The sequence below is a fragment of the Achroia grisella genome, unplaced genomic scaffold (assembly GCF_030625045.1).
Source record: "Achroia grisella isolate CSIRO2021 unplaced genomic scaffold, CSIRO_AGI_Agris_v1 utg546, whole genome shotgun sequence".
NCBI lineage: Eukaryota > Metazoa > Arthropoda > Insecta > Lepidoptera > Pyralidae > Achroia > Achroia grisella.
Genome location: NW_026712931.1, coordinates 2,568,756 through 2,596,213, shown reverse-complemented (window position 1 = coordinate 2,596,213; position 27,458 = coordinate 2,568,756). Strand labels below are relative to the sequence as shown.

General features: G+C 34.9%; 1 protein-coding gene across 2 annotated transcripts; it reads left to right on the top strand.

Annotated features, from left to right (window-relative positions):
• Positions 1-617: 617 nt before the first annotated feature.
• Positions 618-25,643, top strand: LOC131848264 (F-actin-uncapping protein LRRC16A). 2 transcript variants are annotated; one of them, XM_059198064.1, is made up of 29 exons: positions 618-864; positions 1,054-1,151; positions 2,498-2,548; positions 4,138-4,246; positions 5,098-5,201; positions 6,732-6,844; positions 6,944-7,033; positions 7,281-7,546; positions 10,214-10,401; positions 10,623-10,700; positions 11,496-11,680; positions 12,394-12,545; positions 13,388-13,503; positions 13,903-13,974; positions 14,822-14,993; positions 15,422-15,557; positions 16,150-16,342; positions 16,484-16,602; positions 17,164-17,281; positions 17,942-17,962; positions 18,751-18,931; positions 19,341-19,412; positions 19,702-19,909; positions 20,166-20,212; positions 20,533-20,625; positions 21,635-21,724; positions 22,661-22,723; positions 24,678-24,710; positions 25,063-25,643. In XM_059198064.1, exons 1-29 carry the CDS (start codon positions 804-806, stop codon positions 25,077-25,079), a joined length of 3,246 nt encoding a protein of 1,081 aa, XP_059054047.1. In that variant the 5' UTR covers positions 618-803; the 3' UTR covers positions 25,080-25,643. The 2 variants fall into 2 exon arrangements, with proteins under 2 accessions (XP_059054047.1, XP_059054048.1); XM_059198065.1 differs by lacking the exon at positions 17,942-17,962.
• Positions 25,644-27,458: the final 1,815 nt, after the last annotated feature.

Genomic DNA, 27,458 nt, shown 5'->3' with positions numbered 1-27,458 from the left:
CCTGATCTAGTATCACTATTTACTCAGTTGGTGATTAGAGTTGCCAATCTTAAAACTTGTATAGATTTGCATAGAAAGCTTTATATTTACATTCCAACAAAGTAAAACATCGATATATTTCGATCATCAATCGATCGATCGATCGAGAGCTCTGTCTATGCATTTATCCTCTCATTTGGATCGTTGTTCGTGCAGTACATGGATATTGAAATCGAATTCAGCATCGATCATTAATATCGATTTAGAAATACTGAAGCCAAATAAATATCTATTCAATTCAAGCGGGACTCGAAATTACAACGGCTTGATCCGAGGTTCGAACCATAGCAGTGCACTTTAAATAGATATTTATACCACATGGCCATGTGTAATTTATGCTACTATAGCTAGGTACACATGCTGCACAGAATAAAAACTGTATAAAAGCGATATTATATAACATATTATTACTAACATTCCAATAATGTTATAAAATTAATATATTATATTTCGTAGAGTAACTATTTTATTACTTAGTTGCAATATACTTACAAAACATATCAATTTCAGATTTCAATGTATCGATATTTTCTACACTCTGTGCTCTGACCTTCTCTGAACAGTTGCACAGTCTGTGATTGAGTTTTCTCTGTTTGTCTGTTTTGGTGATTGGATCATTTTTAGGTCATTAATAAATTTAATGAAATGTACTTTATTTTTCTTGAATGTATCATGAATCATGCTGTACTACTTAAATATTTCGTGATGTGCGATGTATATAACTGTTAGTGTAAAATATATACAGTAAAACAATTTTTGAAGTAATGACACTGAAGAAAATCGCGAAAATGTCAACAAAATCACAAATAACTAATGAATTAAGCGGTAAGTTTATTCCTATAAAATCAAAAGAATTCGTTTTATTTTCTTTATTATTATATACTTAATAGTAAAAAAATATTTCTATATTCGTAACAAGAAATTATTGATGATTAGACATGGTAGATATATATATATATATACATAAATACATATTAAATGTGTACCTATTTATTTAAATAACATTTTTTGCAGAGAGTATCAGCCATGTATTGGGGAAAAATGTTAAAATTTTATATAAATCTCTCATTCGTATGGAATCGAGAGGCGACAAAGTGGACAATAGGGTTTTGGTAAGTTTTTCATGTTTTAAGTGTATGTAAATATTGTAACTGATTTCAAAGTTGTTTTCTAAAGTATACTGTAAATAGGTGAAACAGTGATCCTGAAGAAGGTAACACCTATATCCTTGATTAGAAACAACACAGCTAATCATAAACTATAATAATATTATTGATTGTGATATTGTGTATAGTAGTGTGATTTATGTATATAAATAATGTTTATAATATATATACATTTTGATAATTAATAAATTATTATTTATATGTATATTCATAATATTAGTAATATATCCATTAATAATTTATATAAAAAAGCAGTCAATTAATTACACCATTTTATTTATTATAGAATGTACAAATGCATCAATTACATTTATTTATCTACAAAATAGATTGTTATTTTAAAGCTATCTGTAACTGATAATTTTCTGGACAATGATATGAGTCATTTAGGTGTGTCTCATACTGTATACAGATACAAACTATATTGACACCCTATGTACACAACAACATGTCCCACCTAATATTGTGTAGATAACAATAGAGTCTAATTGCATCTGTCAGTTTATTATGCATAAATTACACATTTATTTACATTGTATAATATAAACTGACAAATGCAATTAGATGCTATTGTTATTGATTTGGGATATCACTTTCTAAATTAATTAATTTTATTAATCTAATCAAAAAAGCATATTTGTTATAAAAGAATTATATTTACATTTTTGTAAATATAATTCTTTTATAACAAATATGTTAATATATATATATTAGTATACATTAGTACACATACATTCTGATCAATCATAATAAAATTTGACAGATGAAATATATATTATTAAACGAATACTTTTTTAACAATTTTTTATTAATAATAATGTTTCGAAGCTTAAATACTATATCAATTATATTCATAGAAAAATATTAGTAGTATTTTTAATATTGTTATTATTCTTATTTGTATTAATATGTTACAATTTTTGATTTCATTTGATTGTCATGACTTGTATTGATTGCATGATTGGTTTTTAAATTGGACGTCCCTATGTAACCATAGACAAATGTAGTTTAAAAGAGTATTCATCCATACTGCTCTCAATTTTCAAATTATTTATTTGAAATACAGTTTATTTTAGAAAGTGACCACAAATAAAAATACTGTTACTAAAACTGATATATTATGATGAGTTGGAATTGAGTATAATTACATTCTATTGGTGAATTGTTTTATGTAAATTAATAATGTATTTTGTAAATTCATCATAGAACAAAAAATAAGCATATTTTTGTTGCTATGTGTAATATTTATTAAATGTGTGAATAAAATGATATAATTTACTGTATATTTTCAGGTTGTTACACCATATAGAATTTTTATTACTACTATGAAAATTCCATGTAGGGTAAGTTTCATAGCAATAATTTATTATTAAATTTGTATTATTTGTTAATCACATACTAGTTATGATAATGTGATCTAATAATAGAAAGATACATTTTGAATTGAATGTGTATTTTGGTAGTATATGCTTTTTTCCTAAGTATTTTAATTTATAAAAATAACTCAGGACAATTAACACAGCACCATTTATTCAAAGGCTACTGATTAGCCTTAGACTTTAGGATCCAGAACATATGGGTAGTAAACAACTGATAGAAATACTTAAGTAGATATTTTTTGTAAATACACATATTGGCCACTAAGACCAATACAAATAATCATACTGATGAATACAGATATTTGTACCATGAGATAATGTGAACCTGCAATAAGTAATAAGTCAGTGTTAAACCACTAGACTACTGTGGCCATCCTTTACCTAATATGTTTATTAACTTATTACTATTAGTTGAGAATTTATTCTCTGAACCTGTTTTATATTTGTATTCTAAACATCCTTTTCTGGACTTTGGTCCTTAATAAGTAAACTAGTTAACTTAACTAAGCTGTTTAAATTACAAAGTAGATACCATTCTTTCTCTGATTTAATATATGTATGAATAAAAGTGCTCTCTTTCTTTTAATTTTATAACTAATACTTAGAAAATCCACCCTGTTTGTAAAAAGTGTTTCTTATGAGAATCTATATCACTAAGTATATACCTAATTATTTAAAGTTCGAGTTTCGAGTAATATATTTTTTTTTCATGTATCATTAATGTGTTACATATTCTTCCATGCAAACACAAGTAAATATACAAACAGAACTAATGCGCTTTAGCACACCGTCTATTTCTGTTGGTTGCATGTTCAATGATTCTCATTCTCTACAACATGAGTATTATATTGACTTACATAATTATCAATTAAATATCCGAGTGTTTTTTTTATGATTAATTTTTTAGCAATTTTCATACAATAAGCAGTTTGCAATGTTCAATGGACCATTGAAATTTCTAGTTAGTCTAGTTGAATATTACGTATGGAACAATTTACTACTGTGCGGAGCCCTTATTTCTATTAAAATTTTAAAATCTTTATTATCAGTTACTTATCAAAAATATATACCCTACATCGAATCTTTATCTTACGTGCTATCTCTTTACATGATTGAGTATTTTCACCCGATAAAGAAAAAATCCTAAAATAGAATGTAGATTTTTTTTATTAGGTAGGTATTAGATAAAGCGTTGTGGGGCAGTGTGCTAAATCACACTGAAGTCGTAAAGTGATGAAATCAGTAAAAATGTCAATAACACATAAAGCATCTGTATTTCACTATCCTTGTTGACATATTGTAATTCTGTGGTCGTAGTAAGAACTTGATGTCAAGGTTTTTCCATCTTATTGTCTCGAATGCCTATGCACTTATATCCCGCATGAGTTCGCATTAGAATTGAATGAAATGATATACATCTAGCGTTTGAGACAATAACATGAAAAAACTTGTAATTCGACTTATCAAGTAACTCCAGCCCACCACGGATTTATGATCGTATTAAAGCAATATTGATTACTATTTAAGTCCTATATGTTTGGATAATCTTTTAGGTTGACAACGGATTTCACCTGATGGAAATCGAAGCATTGGAAAGCAAAAAAGCAAATCACCTGTCAATAACTCTTGTCCATGAACACAAGCCAGTGTCCATACTTATAGGTGAGCGTTTATCGTGTCATTGTTTAAATTGAGGTTACAGAAACATGATAAGTTAGTATCAAAACTCATTAAATGTCACTTAAAATTCAACTCTTTGGGACGGACGAATAGATAACGTACATGGGGGTTTTTGCAATGTCTTCCTTATTGCTTTATTATGGACGTCATCATCTTTTAATAATGTAACATAAAAACAAAGGACGTCACATGACTAAAATGTCATACCCTATTATAAATGAAAAGCGATCTTGTCCGCAGCGCCATGTAAATAAAAAGCGGACAGTTTTAGGGAGTTCAACTTTTCTTTTTCTACAACTATCGCTTGTTCTCGCTCGCATACACCTCAATCATAAGTCTCTGTCACACAGTACGTTCCGATACCTTACACTATTATCTTTAAATTTCACTGCCTTATCTCATCCATCAATGGAAACACATTTGACTCCAACTTGCTTAGTGGCTCAAATAGGTGAGGTATCCATGCAGATGACTTTTACAGAGTACACCTCGATGTGTGTATGCCACACACAATTCAATTTCCCTTTACAGTAAGAGTTACTTCACTTGACTGTCATTGTACCTTAGGTGTAAGGTACAAACATAAGTCTTTATAAAACTAAATTTTCTTGATTTTCTCATTCACCAATGGCTATTGAATTATTATACTGTGTGTGTGTATATTTAAATAATAATATTAGTTCTATTTTCTAGATTTATTAAGTTCTTTTAGTTTGGCTTTAAACATTTTTTCTTTACATCTATCACTAACAATTTCAAGAATAATGAAACTTCCTCGCAACCTACTAGGTATCTACCTAATATAAATTTAATTATGATTTTGGATTTTTCAGGTGAAGAAGGTACTTCTGAAGGAGTCATAAATGCAATGCATGCTATCGTTGCCGTATTTGACGATTTATTTCCGAATGTTCCTATAGAAGATATTGTGGGCAAGGTCTGTATTTAGACTTTTAAATAATAATTCTTATTACCACTAATGTACCATTTAATTTGCTACATACAGTTGTAATAAAATTTTATTGTTACAATTGACTGACTCAGCTTCATTATGTTTAATAATGGTAGGTACTTTCGATGTTTTAATTTATTGAAGTTACAGAGCAAGCAGAGTTCGTATTTGAATCGTCAAATTTGATAAATTCTTTTACCATTAGAATAATACATTATGCTGATAAACCTGGGCGCATAAAATATTTTCAAAAATATTAGGGAATATTAGGGAAAAGTTCGATAATGTAACACAACGTGTGAAAGTAGGTAAATACCGAAAAACATACTTATAACGGTGCGTAAGTTATTGACAATAATTTACTATAGTTTTATAGAGGATATATCAATACCAATAAAATAACAAAAAAAATTATAACATCTAAACTTTCTTCATATTCTTTTTTAGTAATTCCCGATACGTAAAGAAGCGTTTGTATGTGTGTATGTGTTAAAATTTACTATTTTTGGTAAATCGCTTCGCACGCGCGAAGGCGTGGCGTGCCACTAGTTGCGAATAATAATAATGATTGATTATTATTATTTATTCATACCGCATTATTTTTGGTCTATCTCATATATTTTCCTCGTCAATTCTTCCCTATTGGGAATATAATGAAATTATATGCCTATCATATTATTTATTTAATTAAATAATTATTAATAATAATCGGAGTTCTGAGACCGACTGCAAAATTGTTTTATTTATACCATTAATCTCTAAAGGATGTATATATATACATATGTACCACTTGTACGTAAAAACATTGAACAATATTATTATGTATAATATTAAAATTAGATTTTTGGTATTCCTTATTGATAACACATCGTAATACGTAATGCCACATGTAAACCATTATTTCTATAATTTGCGCTACAAAATTTTAATGACGATTTTTCGTTACCAATATAATTTTATATACATTTATGTGTACCAACATTTACATTACAATAACGTAAATAATTAAATAAAATGCTAACACAGCTCTATATCGTCATTAACTTTATTATTAATATTTTGGGAAAAGGAAAAATAGACGCTAGTCATTGAGCCATTAATCAGAGTGGTCTACTCGTGAATTATATATTTCTTATAATAGAATAGTGTTGATGTCTATAGTCATACTTCTTTTATTTATTTGGAAAAATACATTTTAGATTAACTCAATATTTTTTTTATACAATTTTTGTTACAAAATAATCTTGTCGGTGATGTAAATTTTTAATGAAAAACGTAAAACTGAATTTTATTCATATTTAGAATTTTATATTCAATATTTCTCTGTGACAGTGTGACAGAATACTAATTAAATGAATGTTATGTGAATAAACAGTATTTATTTTTCATAATAAACAAAAAAATATATAATACATTAATATTATTTTGTTACTTTAATAATTAAAGATAAGGACCTATCTAAAGATCTTAGCTAAAATATTTAAGGAATGAATATAAGTTTAATATTAATTGCAGGTGAATTTACCATTTCAATTACAACATGTAAGTGGCACACGAAAACATTCTACGTGTGGTGATTTCTCAAATCAATATGCAGCTATGTGTGATCTATGCCAAACGCCATTCAGGTATTTATTTTATTAGATTTGATTTTATATATATAATCATTATGTTGTTATTTGTCAATACGTGTGTATGACACGCTTACACCTTTTTCATTGTTGCAGAGCCGAAGTCGCGTGGGATATAGATACAATATATTTGGCACACGATATAAGAATGTTACATTTGAAAGACTTTGACCATTTAGATCAAAGGTACGAATCATTTAATATTTATAATCCCATAAATATTCATTATATATATATGTTGTGAATATATATATTTTTTATAATACAATGATGATGATAAACGAGCCCATCTGATGGTAAAACGGTTACCGTAGCCTATGGACTTTGTCGTCGTGCATTTTGTCGACCCTTGGTAAATCTTACTAAACTCGTCCTATCAATTAGGAACGGACCCGACTATAAGTAAATATGAGCGGCGTGTGTGTCGATGCAGGGATCTGATCCCGCTGGTGATGGCGCTGCAGCACAACACGTGGTTCGTGGGCGTGTGCGGGGACGGCGTGCGCGCGGGGGGCGAGGCGTGGGAGGGCGTGTGCCGCGTGGTGCGGGCGGCGCGGCCCCCCCCGCAGCGCCTCAGCTGGCGCGCCGCCGCGCTCCGCCACGACCACGCCGCGAGACTCGGACACGCGCTCGCCCGCGCCGCGCGCCCGCCGCGCCTGCACACGCTAGACTTCTCGCAGAACCACATCGAGGACAAAGGTACGATGACCCGTCTGGCTCCCGTCTCGCGTCCTCGAGAGCCGGATATCGGTCTCGACTCTATATATCTTCTTCTGTCGTGGAAATGGTGAGCCTAAATATATTCTAGACCAGAATTTAGCAACTTAATAGCACAAACGGTAGCCTAGTTCAGATCTTCCTTCCTGCACACACTATTAAGTTTATTGTTAGTGTGCTACATCATCATCATCATTATCGCAGCCCGGTAGACGTCCACTGCTGGACATAGGCCTCCCCCAAAGATCTCCACGACGATCGGTCCTGCGCTGCTCGCATCCAATGCCTTCCAGCGATCTTGACCAGATCGTCGGTCCACCTTGCTGGAGGCCTTCCCACTTTACTGCCCCAACGGCCATCTGTCCTACGAGCTATGTGCCCTGTCCATTGCCACTTCAGAGTCGCAATTCTTCGGGCTATGTCGGTCACTCTGGTACTTTTGCGGATCTCCTCATTTCTGATTCGATCACGCAGAGTAACTCCGAGCATAGCCCTCTCCATTGCCCTCTGAGTGACTCTGAGCTTATTGATGGGGAGTTGAATAGCTTTTGGAGAATTCGTAAAACAGGTCTACCTCCAGCCCTCAGAAGGTCAGCAGTAACTCCATCATCGCCCGGCGCCTTGTTGATATTAAGTTGTTTAAGAGCCATACCAATCTCGTACAGGCTGACGTCCGGGATATCTTCGGTATAGTGTCGGGTAAATTTGGCTCTAGAGTCTTTCGCCGGGTTGTTAACAGGTGCCCGTGTTGTCGTGTATAACTGTCCATAGAACTTCTCAATTTCCCTCAAAAGTTCGGGTTTAGACGATACGACCCTGCCGTCATCCGTCTTAAGTCGCGTCAGCTGGCTCTGTCCGGCAGCCAGACCTGTTAAAGACTTTTGAGCCCTTGTTTCCCTCAATAGCCTCCTTTACACAATTTGTGTTAAAGTGGCGTAAGTCTCGAGTCAAGGACTTAGAGATCTGCCTGCTAAGTTGCCGATACTGGGAAGCGTCAGTTGGAGACTGCAGGACCATACTTCGCCTTTCATCCATCAGTTTGAGGGTAGAGATAGATATTTTTCCGGTTCTTTCTGCGCGGCGGGTTTTGAAGTGCTTAGACCCAGCTGCACGGACAGTTTCTACGAACCTGTTGTTGTAATCGTCCACGTCAACGCAGTCACCAAGGCATTCGAAACGGTTTTGCAAATCTAGCTGAAAGCTTTCGGGGTTTTGGATCTGTTTAGGTATAGGGCGGAGCGTAGATTTCATCAGTCGGGATCGTTCGAGTTTCAGATTCAGATTCAATGTGCCTCTTACAATCCGGTGATCACTTCCAATTTTGACGGCATTGATCACAGAGACATCATTGAAAATCTGTCTTCTCGTTGACAAGATGAAATCTATCTCGTTTTTGTGGCACCATCGGGACTAATCCACGTCCATTTCCGGTGTTCCGGTTTCTTGAAGAAGGAGTTCATGATGAAGAGGCTCTCCTTCTCCATGAAGTCGGCCAGCATTTGACCTCGGAAGTTCCGATCACCGATACCAAATTGCCCCACTCTCACCTCATCACCGCTTCGTTTGCCCAATTTTGCGTTAAAGTCCCCCATGATAACGTTATAATGAGTCTTTGTACTATGTATGGCTCTGGAGATATTCTCATACATAGCCTCAACCTCATCGTCGGATTGCGTCGAAGTTGGAGCGTACACTTGGATGACCTTCAACGAATACCGTTTGGTAATTCTGAGTATCAGGTACGCTACCCTAGTCGACACGCTTTCGACCTTAATAACATTAATCACAAGGGACTTGTGGACGAGGAACCCGACACCGCCTTGGGACAGTTGATCGCCCTCCCGGAAGTAAAGCAGATTGCCGGATTTCAGCACTATTGAGTCCTCCCCCTTTCTTCGGACTTCAGATAATCCCACGACATGCCAGTGCAATCTGCTCAACTCTTCCTCCAGTTCAGTTAGCTTTTCGTCGGTCCGCAGTGTTTGAACGTTGTATGTTGCCAGGGCCAGTGGTCGTCTTTTGTGGTAGCCTGGTCTAACCCGGAGATTCTTTGCACCCTCTGCCCTGCCGTTTCCATGACCGCTACCATGGTCAAGGCTAGCGGGGCCGCCGGGGACTGGGGGCCGGGGCCTTGGGTGTAAATCCATTTGGGGGGGATATTGCCATAATCGCCACGCTTGGCATGCGGGTTGGCGATCGCAGTATGATGGTAGTTACTCAGTAGAACGCTGCTGCCCGTCCACTGGTCGATGAATCCCTTAGTCGCCTTTTACGACACCCACGGGAAGAGAGGGGGTGGTGCTATTCTTACAGCGACACCACACGCACGTAGTGTGCTACATGGCTAAATAATAACGCGTACAGACGACGCGGAGTTGGGATGTAGACAGATTTTACACTTAACTTAAATCTATGTATGTTAGTGGAGACGTAAACTAATGGAAGGATCTCAAGTGTCGACAGAAAAATTACAAGTGTAGGCACAATCCAGTAGTAATTAATATTGCATTGGTAATCTTATGAATGAAATGTTATAATTAAATTTTGGTAAAATAAACAAAGCGGTATGATGCTGTCACCGTCACTGTTTGTTTATTTGTTCGTATTATGTCAATAATGATTTAATATTGAATCATTTGTTTATGATAGGTGCGATTAGTATACTGTCGGGGCTAGCGAGCAATCCGGACGGGTTGCGATATATCGCGCTGTCGCAATGCGGTTTAACAGGCAAGACGGTAACACACCTCGCCACCATGCTCAATGACAACCCGAGTCATCTATCGACACTCTCGCATCTCGACTTGTCGCACAACAATTTGAAAGACGATGTACACGTAAGTGTCTTTGTTTCTTTTATAGGATTATTAATTTTTTATTTGGACAATTCATATTCATTAAAATGCTTTTATTTTTATATTAAGGTAATTTAGAATTTGTAACAAATATATATATTTATGTGCTCTGTGTAGGGTTTCATATATTTGGATAAAATATACATTTTATTTTTGTATTTACCTTTTGAAATTTTATATCAACGGTGCATTTTATTTTACAGAACCTATATAATTTTCTGGCGCAACCAAATGTTTTAACACATTTAAACTTAACCAATACGGAGACGACGTTAGAAAATGTGAGTAGTTACTGAATTATAAATTATTTCGAATATTAAATATCCTTTCAATTTGAAATCATGATTCTCAAAACTATTTAGTGTTTTATTAGAATTTGAACAATGTACTATATATATGGAAAATCAGGGTATAGCGATTCTAACACGCCATTCCTCGATTATTTTTACTATCTTCTGAGCTATGTTATTATGAACTGATGGCGACTAGAGGTAGATTTATATTGCACAGACACATATTACACCGACCTTATATAAATGGGATAAGCAGATGATGATGATGATGGCGACTAGAGGTAGATTGTAAAAACTCGTCTGTGTGGGACCTGAGTCACACTTGGCGCCGAGCAGGTTACTGTGTAAGCTGCGTTTCGGTTATAGGGTGCAGATTAGGCAGTGAAATTACAGGATAAGAGAGGCATGACATGTTATTCCTGTGGAATGGTAACGCATGAGTGTAGGCGACTTCATTAAAGTATATGAAGTCGCTCCCGCTGTCTGTTCCCTTAGACCTTTTAAACTACGCAGCGGATTTTAATGCAGTTTTTAGCAATAGATAGAGTGATTCAGGAGCAACGTTTATATGTATAATACCCGCACCGGCTTCGCACAGCTGTACATCACCTGTGGTGCGGGGAGTATGTAATAAATCATCAAAACATATAAAAAAAATCACTCATCACTCAATCACAATTCTCCAATGTGTCCATTCGCGACACAACTTTGGCTCTACTTTCGGGCACTCAGATGTGGTGGTTAAAAAAACTGTATTGTATAAATAAATATGTCGGCCACCAGATGTGGGGTGCGCTGCTGCGCGGGTGCGCGGCGCGGCTGGCGTCGCTGTCGGTGGGCCGCAACCCGTGGTCCTCCGCGCGCCGCCCCAAGGACCCGCCGCCCTCTTTCCGCCAGTTCTTCACCGCGTGCCTCGCGCTCCAGGATCTCGATTTCTCCTATTGCAAGATGCCACCTGACGCACTCAAGTACACACTCACTTCTATTTTCTATTTTTTCTAATCATGTAGAATGGTCTCAGACGGTCTAAACTCCGTCCATTTCGACGGTTGTAGTGATATGTTGTTATAATATAGTGATAAGTTGGAGACAAAATAAGTTCTTCATATAGGACAATTATGCCTCTTATGATAAAAGGTTATGATTATGTACATGTATGTTTTTTTAGAATGGTTGAATATAAACTGCCTGTGGTATCGGTACATGCTGGTGGGATACAAGGGGAAGATAATAGAAAGACTTGTCAGTAGACTGTCGTGGTGAATTCACCACAGTGGTTTGCACGTGTGAAGGTCGACCTGACATGGTATACGTAGCTATTAGGCCCTCTTTCTAACAACTTCATATGTATCTATACATGTTTCACGCACAATATGTGTCGGCCCCGGTGGCCTAACAGTTTAGCACACCGCTCTACTTCCTATGGTCACGGGTTCGATTCCTAGCATGATATAAACATTTGTGATGAATATGATTGTTTGTGTTGGTCTAAGTGTTTTCTATGTATATTATGTAAGTATTTACAAAAAAAATCTAAGTATCTTATATCAGTCTAGGACCCAAAACACAAGCATTACCTGCTCTGGGACTAGTTGGCGTTGTGTGAATTGTGTTGTTGTCAAAGGGTGTTACTATTAAATGGCAACACTGAGATGTAGTATTGATGTCGGTGGGTACGCAGGAGCCTGCTACTGGGGCTGGCATGCAACGAGAGCGCCACGGGCGTGAGTCTGAACTTGTCGGGCGTGCTGACGTCGGCGCAGGCCGCGCACGTGCTCGAGTCCTGTATACACGGCGTGCGCTGTCTGCGCGCGCTCGATCTCTCTGATAACAGTGAGTCGCATACTATTCACTTACTATACAATATCGTCTATATGAGTATAAGTGTTTACTTATGTCAATGTATTCACTCATACTAAAGACATGCAAATCAGTAAACAGTTATCCGATAACAGTCAATGATATACTTTTCACTTGCTTTGTACATGTTTTTACACAGTATCGTCTATATTTATATGAATATTTATATGAATATAATATAACTGTTTACTTATTTGAATGACTTAAGTATGTATTAACTAAAGTTAAAATATAATTTTTCAAGCCAAGCCAAGGGTTTGTATCCCATAGCAAATTTCTTTTTGTTTTTAAGATGATAAATGAGATTACAGACCACCTGTTATATAGTGGGTACTGTCACACATGGACGCTTAATGTTCGCCAATGTGTTGTTGATCTTTTCGGGTTATTAGTAATCTAAAATACCTACTAACTATAATACCTATGATGACTTTTGCATTTGGCTTACTGAGAAAAGGCTAGGCTAAAGTTATTATGTTATTGTTATGTTAACAAAATTTAATAACGAACTATACGGTGTGCGTTAATAATTTGTCACACAGTCTGTGACTAAGTGTTTTTACGTTTTATATTAATCATCAATATATTTATAAATTACTTATGAAATAAACTTAATTTTTATAATAACAATTTCGTAATATTCAACCATACATGAAGATAATGATGAATGATTAAGCTAAAAATAATGTTTTGGGCTTCCCAGAAGCCCAAACATTTATTCATTATACATTTTAATTACTATAATTTATTACTCATTTGTATTTAGTTTTAAAAAAGATAAAGACCTAATGTTCATGTGTATTATTGTTTTATAGGCATGGAATTCGAATTATCGGGTATAGTGAGGGCAGTAGGGAAGAACCATTCCATTACTGACTTATCTTTAAGCAGACTGACTGGCAAACGATCTTATGCACCGCCTTTAATACAAGTAAGTTTTTTTTTGTGAATGCTATTTTTTCTTATCATTTCCGTGATGACCAATGATCACCAATCATTGCAGAAAATAAATTTAATTACGTAATTAGTATTTATAAAAATAAAGCTAGTTATTATTAAAATAAAAAAAATCAACGAACCTGCGGATACGTCAGTGTGAAATTTATATATTTTACTCCTTATTATTTTAGCTATCTACGAGTAAAAGTTCCGTAAAATCGGTCCAGCCGATTCAGGAATTAGCAAGAACACTTTAAATATACTTTCATATGCATAGACTTTGATTTTATTAATTTGTATACATATATAACAATTATTATTATTTATTCCCAGAATATATAATTACATTACGTGGTATACTTAGGCTATAATAATTGTTTTACTTTTTCAGGCTTTAGTACACGTATTACAAGAACCAGATACAACATTAACGACATTAGATCTCAGCGATTGTAAACTCAAGGTATTTTTTTTATACACTATTTGATTATTTTGCAAATATTGGTATATTCTATCGTCATTGGAATATAAATATGCAAAAATGTAAAATTATGCATACGACGCCAATGCTTATGGATGTGAAGAATACCATATAATGTTTTATGTCTTAAACAAACTGGTTTCAGTCTGATATTAAAGCACGTAGCCTTACTGTTTCATGACATACACAGGTTGGATGTTAGATGTGGTTTACTTTTATTTATTAGTTGAGGCTTGTACCGGATTATATTGTATATCGTTTCTTTTTAATTTACAGTCAAGCTATGTACGTGGATTTTGAACATATCCATTAAATGCATATATGTATATATAAAACATAATTTTATTTTATACATGTACGACGGATGACAGTATGAAGTATTGAAAGATTCGTATAATAGAGTATAGTGTGAATGAGACAGAAGGATGTTGTGAAAGAGAGAAAAAATTCCGATATGGGAGTGAGGTGAGGTGCGTAGCGAGAGCGGGGACTTAGTCGAGGTTGAGACGCGAGTTAAAAGTCGCCTTTTAACTCTCGTCTCAACTTCGACTAGAGTAGTTAGCAGAAATTAAGAAAAATAAAGAAAATGGTGTTTAAATCTGTATATCTAGGTATTAATAATATATATCATATAAATAATAGTTTGATCATTCATTCTCAGTTTTACATATCTACATCATACTACGAAATCAGATATTTCTGTTAAAAGTGACCATTGTATACTACGATAGTAGCAAACGAGCGTACGGTTCGTTTGATGGTGAACGGTTACCGGAGTCTAAGGACGTCTGAAATACCAGGGGTGTCACGTATACGTACCATTCGCCAGGGAGACCTGTACGGACTGCTGAACGCCCTGGGCGGCGCGCGCCGGCTGCGGTCGCTCGACGTCGGCGGGAACGTGGCCGGCGACGCCGCCGCCAGGCTCCTCGCCAAGGCGCTCCAGTGCAACTGCACACTGCATACGCTCTACATCGACCGGAACGCGTTCAGTTTACAAGGTCAGATCAATTCATTCCGCTTATTCGAGCCATATTTTTAATCTAGAAACTGAGCGGCCATTAGTCAACTTGATTGAAAGTGATTTCATTGCCTACATACATAAATAGCAATGGACAGCACAGTAAACGTTGTGATACATATGCTAATTCTTCATTAGATGCCATATAAGAATATTATAACGCTCAGAACGGGTACATTAATTTCGATGACTTTCTACGCAGTCTGCTTCTAGTATATTTATTTAGATCTATAGCTATATCATAATTGAGACAACAGCCTACACTTTACCTAAACGTTTAATTTGTTATAGAATAATTTTCTGCAGAATGTTGACTAAATAATAATATAATCCGGCGGAAAAACGTGATCGGTGTCCCAAGTACCGTACTTTTCAAAGAAACCCACAATAATTATTCGGACTGCGCAGGTTTAACGGATATTGCAACCGCTCTGCGACGGTCGGTAAGCGTGCGACGCGTTGAGTTTCCCGGATGCGATGCTGCCGCCGGCGGCCGAGGCGCTAGCGAGCGCGTGGCAACACTGTGGCGCGAACTGCATGAACGGTAAATGTTTATGCGTTATTGAGGTATATTTTGACGTTAAAATTGTGAAGTTTTATAATTGAGCTTAATTAAAGTTTTAATAATAATATGTGAAGTTAGAAGTATGAGTCGCAGCTAACATTAGAGAATTAAATATGCACTGACTGTGCTGCTTGTAGGGACTGGTCTGCTCTTATCACTACGACTGATTTAATCTTATTGTGTTTTTATATTTGACCCTAAATAAATTAGTGCCGGTTGGTAGTTTGTATTCACACGTTTCGACTTGTAAAATGTGAACTTACAAGGATTGTTTAAAAGGGCGACACACAAGTTTCTTGCTTATTCTTCTTGTGATGAGACAGCTTTCCGTATAAGCGGTAGATTTAAAAAAAATGTTGACTATTCAAAAGTGCTCAAATTAAGTTTATTTGAATAAATGATTTTCTATTCTATTGTATTCTGTTCTATTCTACTGAATTTGGCAAACGAAAACATGAACAAAATATATGCCAACTTTCATGATCGGTCACTAGCTGTCTTCTAATAATCTGTATCGTTTAAAGTGAACGATACAATAGTAGAAAGTTTAATGGTGGCGTCGGTGGTGCAGGTTGGCGAGTAACAGCACGCCGGCGCAGACGCATACGTTGCGCGCGCTGGCGCTGGAGCGCGCGTGGGCGGGCGGCGACGCGGCGGCGGCGCTGGCGGCGCACGCGGCCGCCGCGCTCCCGCCGCCGCCGCTGCCCGCCGCGCTCGAGCGAGCCGCCGCCGCCGCGCACCACCTGCTGCACCAGTACCTGCAGGTGAACACCCGCCATCTACTACTACAAACTTGCCGTCCTCGCTTCTCACATAATTATAGTGATTACATTAGTCATTCTCACATATAAGCTTTGTACTTTTGTATTATATATCTTATTTATAATTTAATATGATTCTTACAGCGATGCAGCGAAGTATTCGCGGCGATGGGCGGCACAGGAACTAGCGGTGAGCTTGTCACCCTGCAGGCTGTACGAGACGCTATGGCGCCGTGCTCTAACACACTACAGGATTTACTCAAGTACATACTTTTTATTAATATTGATATAATTTTCCATTTGTTTGATCAATAGTAAAACAATATTGTTCGTCACGCTTTCACACGAATAGAGATCCGAGTCTAAGATTCGTTCGACTAGCGTAAAAGATTCGCCGACAGCGCCTGAGAGCTGACTCATTGCACCAGCGTCATCGACCGAAAGGAATACAACCATTTAATAAAAAAAAGCCATCAGATTGGACTATGGTTAAAAAATAAACATTGAAACAATAAAATAGTTACATTTGAACTAGATACATAGGCTACTTTTTATCCGCTTACGTTATTATGTCGGATAGATCTAGTCAATATGACGGGAGAGGGTGTGTTCCCTCTCCCGTCATATTGACTAGATCTATCTACTATAAAAAAAACGTAATCATTTTAAAAAAAAGTGTATAACTCCCAAGAGGGCTCACTAAGTAGTTGTCAATAGTAACATAAGAAAGAGATATCAAAATAATACAATATTTATAAAAAGAATGGTGGACAAGCTGCCAGTAAGAAACATAACTAAAACGTGACATGATGGTGTGTCGACAGCGAGGCGGTGGAGAGTCTGGCGCTGGCGGCGTGCGAGAGCGTGGAAGGCGAGTGCGAGCCGGCGGCGCGCGCGTCTTCGCATGTACCCGATCTTCTCGCGCCCATCTCGCACTCCGGGGTCAGTATTCACTACGCTTTCTCGACTTAAACAATATATCGAAACGACAGTTACTCCATACGACTCACAGATAGGGTTGATGTGGTGAACTCATGTTATTAACATATTATTTATGCTGGGTTCATTGTAATCCAGTTTTCGCGGCAGAATATAACACTACCTCGCATCTCCGGCAATGGTGATTACTTATTTTTATTGGGTAAAAATACAATACACCCCCTCGTCGTGTCTTATGAAAATTTTTTTTCCGCGATAAAAAAAAGGTACATTCTAATCCAACATGGTGCAGTCTACTGCCTTCCATCGGATTTTTTATCATCGGTTTTTCCATCACCTGAAATTTATTTAGAAATATGAGTTCACAAAGTTTTTTTATTATGTTGGTCAGATTCGAACTCACTGCTTTTGGAGTAAAAGAGGGGACAATAAACCACCCGGGCACAATATTTTTACTCGTGCAAACTTTAATTCTAAATTAGTATTCTTATACAAGTCTAATTTAATTTCCTATCCGGTTCGACATATTAAACACACATAGTGTAGATCTCCTTGATTTTTTTTATCATTTAAATATATATGTATATTGATTTCATAGACTATTTTTGCGTTCACATTATGAAATAATTGTAACAAATGCATTGTATATTGCATGCTGTTCAGAAGTTGGACTATTTGAATTTGGTAAGTCTTGCTCGAATTTATAATTGTAATAGTGTAGAGATGTTACTGAACACCTACTACTAAACTAGTCTGGTATACACAGAGATATAACAGAGGTTATGTTCCTGTGTCATGTAATACTGTAGTAATTTACAGATCTACTAAATCTTTAAGAATTATTATCATTTTTTTTTATTCTTCTATATTAATATATATTATATAATTTTGTAATAGGTAGACTTTGTAAGTACAAAGAAAAGACTGAGCCTACGTTATATAATTCTTTGTAAGATGTGTTTGTTTGAAGGGTGTAAGAAAGTTAAATTACAGGGTCTGACATTTTAGTCTTCAGCAGTGGCACTGCATGAGTGAGTATTACTGGCGTCAGGTGATATTATGATATTTGCGGTTCTGTTAAACTCGATAAAAAGAAATATGTACGTGCTTTTGATTTCCAGAGCTAAAGTAAAGTAAAAAAGAGCATGTTGTATAAAGGCAGCTAATAAGGGTATTTACTACTGGGTACTGAGTAGCAGTGTGTACAATGAATGTGACATTAAAAGGGTGTATCCAATAAGGGTATTTATTGTCAACTGTACTGTAATGTAGTGGTTTGTGGTGTCACTGACGATGCGCGTACGTCTGCCGGCGGCGCGAGCACGCACGATCGAAGATAGACTAGACTCTTTTTCGTTCTCTTTGTCTACATTTACAAGATCGTGCGGTTTGAGATGCGTCAAGGGGTAATTAGCACAGCGTCCCGAGTAGCAGTGTAGCGGTCAGTGGTGACAGTAAGGATGGTCGTGCAGGCGACGCCGCTGGGCTGCCGGCGGCGGGAGCGCGGGCGCGGCGCGCGGCGCGTGCGGCCCAAGTCGGTGGCGGAGCAGCAGTGCAGCAGCAACGAGATGCTGTCCCTGCCGCCGCTGCCGGCCGAGGCCGCCGACGCGCTCGCCGACCTGCCCACGCACAAGCTTAGGCATCTCGTCAAGGGTTCGTCGTCGTATCATATTATCGTATATTTACAAATTTTTGTGTTTTTCTATTATACCTATGATTCCGAGTAAGAAAACAATATGTCACTATTTCTTATCATCGTATCGTATGAACGAAGGATACGAAGCACATCGATGCAAGAACAGTAATGCCTAACCAAGTAAGCAGTTTGAATGTTAAAAATCACTTGCCTGTGTCGACATGTAGAAACTAAGCAAACTTTTGAAGTGAGGTATTAAATTTGAACGTGGATTATTATTAGGAAGACTAGATTTGAAAAGAGCCACATACGAACTGCAAAACTTGCGTTCGCAGAAGGGAGAGAATAGACTGCCTTAAAACGATTTTAAATAATCACAGGCAGATGATGAGTAACTGAGGTAATCTAAAATATAATTATTTTCAGGTCGTCCTAGACGTAATAAAACAAGAGCTCCGACCCGACCTATAACAGATCAATCACAAGATATCGATGAAGGTAATTATTTGATGTTAAAATTTTAACACAACATAAAATGATCACGGACTTAAAATACAATTAAGCAAATTGAGTAAATGAAATCATAGATCATTTAGTTAATATGCACGTCTTTCTAAATAAATGAACGAGGTTATTCCTAGTGTACGATAATAACGATACGCGTGCATTTTGGTTAGGCTTTATGTAATGACGTGCATATCTGGACGACTACTGACGTGCGTACCGTACGCTCTCATAATTATTGTGCGCATGAAGGTAAGGTAAGGCTGTATGTAATGTCGTGCAGGTCTGGACGAGTTCTGGCGCGCGTGCCGCACGCCGCCGGGCAGCGAGGAGGCGTCGCTGTCGGCGCGGACGCCGCTGACGTCCCGCAGCCTGCACTCGCTGTCGTCGCTCGCCTCCGCCTCCGCCTCGGCCTCGCCCGGCTCGCCTTCACATTCACCCTCGCCCTCTGCTCTCAGACACTCGCCCACGCTGCAGCGGGACGACACCATGTTAGTAATTGCTGTTAATACACCTATGTAAATTAGTTTCGAAATTTATTGTTGTGTATGTATGTATGTGCTTTTATTATAATTGTATTAGATATTGATTTTAAAAAAAAATGGTAAAGTAGTTTTTCCGATAAATATTACAGTTTGATCAAGAATAGTTCTACGACAGTGACAGACACAACGTCGGAAAGCAAACTTTCATATAAAATTTGTACTAGACACTTTTAAAATAATATCTACTTTATATTTCATTCAGGTACAGTGTCACATCCGGAGAAAGTACACCCGTTTTATTAGAATGTGGTAAGTTATATTATTTTTATACTCTTCTAATAATGACACCATTCCTCAGAAAGAGACACATACGATTCTGTCAATAATATGTTGAGTGACACCGGACACACACACATAGACAAACACAGACCAAGGTACCCACTCAACGACTTAACGTAAACTTTATATCTGGTAACTCTAATTTGATAATAATAATGTATTATAACACAGCATTAAGATGATTATTTTAGAAGGAGGAACGTGTTGTGACAAAATAACGTGTCAACTATTCTTCGTAACCACGATTATACTTGTGTTATAAGTTACTATATCTCATATATTTATTGCAGAGGTGTCTCGTTGCAAGTCATCAGATAACGTAGGTGTAAAGTCGTCAACTACCCCGCCACCGTCACGCTCTTCAGATAACGTGAACACAATGGGTGAGTAATAGATAAGCACACTTAAATTTTTAAGGGTTACATCGAAAACAAGATAGAGTTAAATTTTATACTAACCCCTTTATTTATAAAAGAATCTAATAAATATAATTCAGCTCTCAAAATATGTTTTAAGCTGAAATCTTAATTGTTTTTTAAAAGTTTTATTAGTGTATTATATATGAGTAAATGACTGATATACTAACTTTCTTAAAATATAGGCTAATGTATAAAATTCTTCTCAAGTATGATAATTTATAATGATTAATTAAGAAAAACTAAAATATCGAACTTTTAACAAGTTTTGTTGAATTTATGCCTATTATGTTAAATTGACATTATTAGTATTTTTTATTTTATGGAAGTATTTTTCTATCCTGTTTTTGAGTAATTACCCTATAGCTTAAAAGCTATTTGTAATATGTGAGTGTCCATGTCACAGCCTTTTGAGAATGTGCAAACCACAGCAGGCTTCTGTGTTTTAAAATGGCGGTGCTGATGTCACAACCAGCTTTTGGGTTTTGCAAACATTGTAACCAATACCATCATACTTGATATGCTCTTAACGCTAATATGGAAACAGATTATAATAAACACATCAAAAATTGCGTCACAATTCTAAGAACCTTCCATGAGGTTACTATTTTTTTTTATTTCATGCTTGCCTTGTTATACCCTTTCAAATACTGAATATTTTCTGTATTAATATATATATATACATAGCAGGTAAATCAATTCATCATACATTTACACTATTAAGAAACAAAGAATATCCACTTTAACGTTATATGCGAAAATCTGATATATCAATGTTGTTTTATTTTGCTTTTCATCTGACCACAGCAACGCTATTTGAGTGCATGTACTCCTACAGCGATTGATGGCAGCCTGGTTTTACTAGATAAATATGAAAAGAAAAACATAGAAACACCCAATTTTTGATGTGTATATTTTCATATTTGGCATTGCGGCGACATATATTGTTTTGGTTACGTGGTGATGTGGTATATAGGCAACGGGTGCGCGCGCACTCCGGGCAAGGCTCGCCCGTGGTCCGTGGCCGGCGTCAACCCGGACACTAACGCTGCCGCCTGCACCACAGGTAACATATAGGCTTTAAGCGCTGCATGTATCGCTTTAAACACTTTTATACAAGAAAATTTAGGTAGGTAATTTTGCACTGAGTTCTATATAAAATAATGAACGTTATTATTATTCTGTTCTTCAATGGATCAAAAATATTCATTTAAACAATATTTATAAAATATCTATCAATATTTAATTAGTAAAGATATTCTCCAATCGATATCCATTCTCTCTCTAGCCAGAAGGAAAACCGGCATAAATTGCACATTGATACCTAATATCATACAAATTATTACTTTGTGTGTTTTCGTGTCCTCATATCAATTTCTAAAGTATACATTATTATTTAAGAAAGTACCTGATTCTTACGTGAAGAAATTTTGTTTCAAATACTATAAGTAGATGTCTGAATGAATTTTCCATTTTACAGATAAAGACAAGAAGTGTTTTTATACGATGAATATATGATATATAGATTTTTTTTTCATTCTGTGTTTTATTAATTAACTTTTATAAAAAAAAAGTGTGCATGATTATTTTATGTGTTGGTTTTATTTGTTTATACTTACGTATTTTGTACTACTAACATGATAATTATCGTGTACTAGAGACACACAACAGTACTGAAGAGTAAGGACTGCCATTTCTTAATTTCTTAAGTATCTTGATAAATATGTTTGGTGATGACTTATGACTTAAGATAAATTAATATATTTTAGTAACTACTAGAACATCAGAAAAACAATTTAATTATACCAGTATGTAAGGTATAGTGTATCTAGTGAAATCAATACCATTTTTTTTTTCAATTCTACATAGTGATTGTATATTTGACAATGCAATAAAACTGATAACTCTCTGTATTTCATTATATATCATTTAACACGTGTTGAGGTGTCTGAATGTTCTTAATAACTGTGCATATTGTGTGGGCTGTGGTGGTGGCCAACAGAAGGCGTGGAGGCGTGCGTCGGCGGCAGCATTGTGGGCATCACGCCGGGCGCCGCACTAACCAGTAACCAACTTTCTGACGCTATTCTTTACTGAGCCATTGTCCATGTGTCCTGCCGCTCTATAGGTAAAACTGGAGCTAGATGCTTTACGTGTGCCGTGCCATTTTCAGTTTTCGTTTTTTAAATGCTTGCATTATTACAATGATATGTCCGTAGTCGTAAATATTTCTTCAAGTAATTTTTCAATAAACATAATTGATTGTGGTTCTTTCGACAAGGTCTGATACAGTATATGCAAACCTTTTTAGTACCATGCCCCACTAGCCTTTCTAAAATTGTTATACCCCCCTGGGGTATAACAATTTTAGAAAGGCTAACCATTCTATACCTCCCTCCCATATTATACATAAATTATAACTTTAAAATATTTAATGTTCACTTAAGAAACTTAAGTAATAGGTTTTAGGAAATCATTTGGAAGTTGTTGATGCAAGAGTAATAAAATATTTAAAACCATAATGAAATAGAAATTAATATTCCAATAAATTTTAATAAAGAGTTCATTTTCGTGCGGTGCGTCGGCCCTACTTTGCGAAACACTGGTCTAATGTAAAAGTATATTCCTCCTTTTATCGTGTTTAAAAATAAGCTTCAACGCAGTAATTACTAAGATACAATTAAAGGAAATTGAAGTTTTATTGGCCTTTATTATATACGCGAAAACTAAACTCATTGTCTACTATTTTCTTCATATGTACAAAACTAATCTTTAAAGTACATGTTTATTTGGAGCTCTATTAAAATCGAATTATGAATAGAAAAAGTAAGTAACATTGAAATTAAAACATACATATGTTATGGTTCCTTTATGTAAAAAAATATGTCCTTAATGCTTTACTATATGGTTAGATTGTTTTAACACCTAGTTTGATTTTAGATATTGTAGCAGCTAGCTGTTGTATACCTAATAGTACAGTTACTTTATTTTGAGCGATATGTGAGTGACGTTAGAATTTTAATTATTTAATAACAGCTATATTATTGTTTGTTAAGTACTTTCATTTGAGTATGTGTTTGATGACGCAACAAATAAATGATCAATTTATAATTAATTTAAATATGACTAATGTTACAAACTACTTACATAAATAATACAGATATGCATATATAGCTATTAATGACGGCCGCATCCATGCATACAAAAACAGCTTAATTTCAAACTTGCATGACTATTTAGCATTCTTTTATAGTGTATCTAGTAGTAATAGTAGCTAACAATAACTGCATGTGTGAGTTACTTAATATTATTCTGCATACTAACATTTTTAATCCTCGACGCAAAACGATTTTATGTGTCGGACGTATCTATGTATCTGTCAATCTGTGGCATCATTGCTCTTAAATTAATGGACCGATTATGATAATGGCTGGTTGTAAGAAAAAAGTTTGTTTGAAACATGACGTCGACGATATGGTTCTTAGTAACAAGTTAATTTTATTTTAACAAGGGTACTTGAAAGTAAGGGTTATTTTTTTTTTAAGAGGCATTGATTTTGAGTTTTACTGTGTGGGATTAGTTAACATCTTTTCTTTTTTATTAAGCAAGGATTCCGCTAGACTGATTTTTATGTCCTTCCATGGGATTCTTCTCATATTCACCATTTTAGGATTTAGAATTATATGTTTACTAATTTTCATTTTGATACACAAATATAATTTTTCGTATTTATTATAAGAAAAGTAACGAATGAAAGTCATTATACCTGTTTTTTTTTTATGTAACGCTTGCCTTTTTCTCTGGAAGTAAAGCAGGGTTCACAAGGGAAGATGACATAGATACAGTACCTGCTTACTACAAAGCGAGTCGTATAATTAGCTATCTTAGCTGTAATATTTTGCATGATATTTCTATTACTACTATTACCAATATAATATCTACTATTTACCAATTATTTAATTATAGTTAATTCCTCATTATTATTATGTTTTAATATGTTTTAATTTTCTACCAAACAGGCTCAATGTTACGAGAACATCCTTTAACTCCAGGTTTGTATCTACAGTATATTTAATAATATGAAAATAATTTACTACAATTAGAATAGTTGAGTGTATTAAAATTGATAACAATCGCGAGGTGTTTTATAAGAATGTAAATTTTTAATGACTATTTAGTAAGTTTTTATATAATGGAAACAAGGGGTTTTATTAACTACACAAACATAAGTTTTTAGTATCTCCAATGGTTTCCGTATAAAAGTAGTGGTCCGTCCCGACTTCCTATGCGTTGAACGTTACAAAATGTGTACACATATATTCTATATTCACATAGAATAATGTACTTTTCCAAATAGTGGAAGATTAACTATTATACTTGTTCTATAATTTGAATTACTTTCAGATGGCACAGAGGCATAGACAAGATAGCGGTTACGCAGTGCTGGCAAACAGTGCTTGAAGACAGTACGTGATAGATGAGCAGGGTTCAATGTCCAGATATTACACTGAACAGATTTTATTCTCGGATGCTCACAGTTGTGCCACTTAGGATTTTAACGTTTTAGACAGTAAAATAGTTACTGATTAGTATATTAATATTTCAATCGCCATTTTAGTTATTCTTACCATATATTAATTACTATTTTGTTTTATATACTGACGATACTTTATCATAATAATACCAAGTAACTTATGGTAGAATTAATGAGATATTTAAATTATGATGACTAATAATTATTTACTGTGATTCAAGTTAGTATTATATATTCGTTTCATTTAGTCACTAATATAAATTTATTTTATTATAAATAGCTACAAATTATATTTCTATATTGTATTAATTTTAAGTTATTTTGGGATTTCCGCAATTAGTCACAACAGGCCACCCTTTAAATATCCGAAACTGGTATAGAATAAGTTAAATAATAATTAATCAACGGAATTACAATACAATCGCATCGATATGAAGCAATTTTATAGGATATCTCTAATTATACAGAAATATTATTTACAAAATTTTAAACTAGTAGGTATATTCTGAAATGTAATTCGGCCCCTACATGTTGCGCAACTTCAATTATTTATGTATATAAGGAAATACCCTATCAATGCCAATGTACATTGGTTTTTAAAAGAAATTTATACAATTTAAGTAATTGGTCTTACTAGTCACGTTTAAAGGCCTAAATTAACGCACAAATTCTTTTACAATTATATGTAGTGTCTTTTTCTTTTAATGAATTTAATGGCGAATATCTTCCAGTTTATACATTCCTTTATTTATGAGACATTGGGTGTAATGGAATAATGAAGTGTGATTTTTAATATGAAGTTCAAAACGTGAGGTGAAATTTAGATTAGAGTACCTAGTGCAGTGATGTAAGGTTCAATTCTATGATAATTTAATAAATGTAGAGAACGCTCCATACATTATAAGTGTTCATTAGAATAACTACTTGTAAAATGATTTTGTTTATTTATCTATTGAATCTATCGTTTATTGTATTCAAATTCTTACAATGTAAATTTACAAATCATAAGATGTAGATGTATAAAATATGGCTAAACTATAATTATTTCATAGTATTTTTATATTCATTCCAATTTTGTTGGTTTTACCTAGCTCTTTGGTACCAGACTGATTTTACGGTACTTTTATTTATGGTGCAATTTATGTCTAGAGCGTTGTGATAATCTGTTTAAAATTACATACATTATACAACACAATCTCTGTTTTATTTCTTATATATAATTTGTCAAATTTCAATAGTAATACGATACGTTTGTACAAGCAAAAATGCGACATCCAGCTTTTTTATGTAATTGACATAAACGTCACCCAAGACTATTCATACAACGCTATTTTGTCTCAGGTTAGACATCTCCAAGGGCTGACCCATAAAGACAGAGTCTTTATGGGTACTAGACAACTAATAGAAAAACTTCAATAGGTATTTTTTTAAATACATACATAATACGCATAGAAAACATCCAGACCGATACTCAAAAAATTATACTCATGAATAGAAATGTTTGTATCCTGTGCGAAATCAAACCGCGTAGTAAGTAAAACTGTGTTAAACCGCTAGACCACCAAGGCCGACACACTATAGAAACATACTAACGGTCCATCTGATTATCTAAGTGGTAACCGTCGCCAACATACATGGAACGGAATACGAATATCACGTACCTCATGTGACGTTCATAAGATTCCTAATAAGTTATTCTCGTTAAGTGTCCTTGTTAGAGTTGGATAAATCCAAAAATATATTGGTTTCCGCAATTTCGCAGGTACTTATTGTAAAATTATGAGAAGTAAATTAGTAATTTAAAAAAACTACAAGGTATAAAAATACTATTATAAAATAAAAAAAATTAAGTAATTCCCCAAAAAATCTCATAAACTGTAGTTAAGAACTATCTCGAGTAAGGAGTTAAAATTTCACAGATAAGTCCACTCTTCTTTTTATTTGTATTTGGGGCTAAAAGTTTAAGGCAGTTTCTTCATGGAAGTATGAAGTATAGCGAAATAAAGAAAAAATATCTTAAAAGAATTTATTATGTCCAATTTATTTAACAGTAAAAAAATATTTACACATAAAATACCACTAGTATAGTACTTAGACAGTCGAACTAAACGATTGTCATTGTCGTTTTGTTTGTGCAATAAAAGTATTGGGTTGGCTATATCAATAATTTAAAAAAACCTTCGGCCCCGTCAATGGATGTGGAAACAGTTTTTGGATTTCCACAAGCGATTCTGTATTTATTATATATTTCACTATACAAGTAGTT